This window comes from Sphaeroforma arctica, assembly GCF_001186125.1.
Source record: "Sphaeroforma arctica JP610 unplaced genomic scaffold supercont1.11500, whole genome shotgun sequence".
In the NCBI taxonomy this organism is placed as follows: Eukaryota; class Ichthyosporea; order Ichthyophonida; genus Sphaeroforma; species Sphaeroforma arctica.
The window spans coordinates 1-825 of record NW_014029058.1 but is presented as its reverse complement, the minus strand read 5'-3'; the positions used below and the strand labels follow the sequence as shown (position 1 = coordinate 825).

The 825-nt window shown below is 45.3% G+C and overlaps 1 protein-coding gene across 1 annotated transcript; it reads left to right on the top strand.

Annotated features, from left to right (window-relative positions):
• Positions 1 to 148: 148 nt before the first annotated feature.
• SARC_17632 (hypothetical protein) lies at positions 149 to 815 on the top strand (the record flags this gene model as incomplete). The annotated part of the gene is made up of 2 exons (XM_014288272.1): positions 149 to 177; positions 646 to 815. Coding segments are annotated over 2 exons (199 nt in total), but the record flags the coding sequence as incomplete, so codon positions are not given.
• Positions 816 to 825: the final 10 nt, after the last annotated feature.

Here is an 825-nt window from a genome sequence, read left to right as displayed (position 1 = left end):
ATATATACTCATACAAATATGTTCTGACACGCTATTAGACATCGCAGATGCAGAGAAACGCAGAGATGGTCCCAAACTCGGCTCAGAGTCGGCCGAACTACCCAGGAAACATGGGTTAGAAACTGCATTCACAGACGTCATCTCTAGAATGAATAACAATAATGGCCTAGGAAACAGGTATGTCTGTGTGGGAGGGGTGAATTAGGGTGTTATAGTCTAGAGAAAGATAAAGCCTGTAATTCCTTGAAGATATGGGTCTTACATCCTTTCGCCGCGGCACATATGTACAGATTCTGTAGTTGCATTGGATTAGAGACGACTACAATGCCAATGCGCATGGCGGATAAAATTATAGGCGGGTAGCGAGTGAATGTAGTTTGTTAATGATTTTAGTTGCAGAGGAGCCGTTCCTCAGAGAGGTAAGACTTCCGATATGTAGGTATTCCCGTATGTTTAGTGGGAAGAATGGGAGGCCATTCTCGGTAAATGGGTCAAAACCGCTCGCTCGCATACAATTTCGCATACACTGCACCAATATAATACGCTAGAAAAGAAGAGTCAACCCTAGTGAAGCACTTTGCGACATACGCTTACACATGTACTTACATACTCTTATCTGTTCACGGACTTTACACATACATATAGTTCGGGAGAAGAAAAGGACAGCGGGGTCAGTGAATCGGTGGTGGCGACCAAACCAGGCCATGTGCGATCGCGGTCGCTTCTGACATTTGACAAGTTTGTCGAAACACTCAACCCGGCCAGCCGCGCGTACAAGACGGCTCCGTCAACACGAGACATGATTGATTCAACAGGTATTCTATA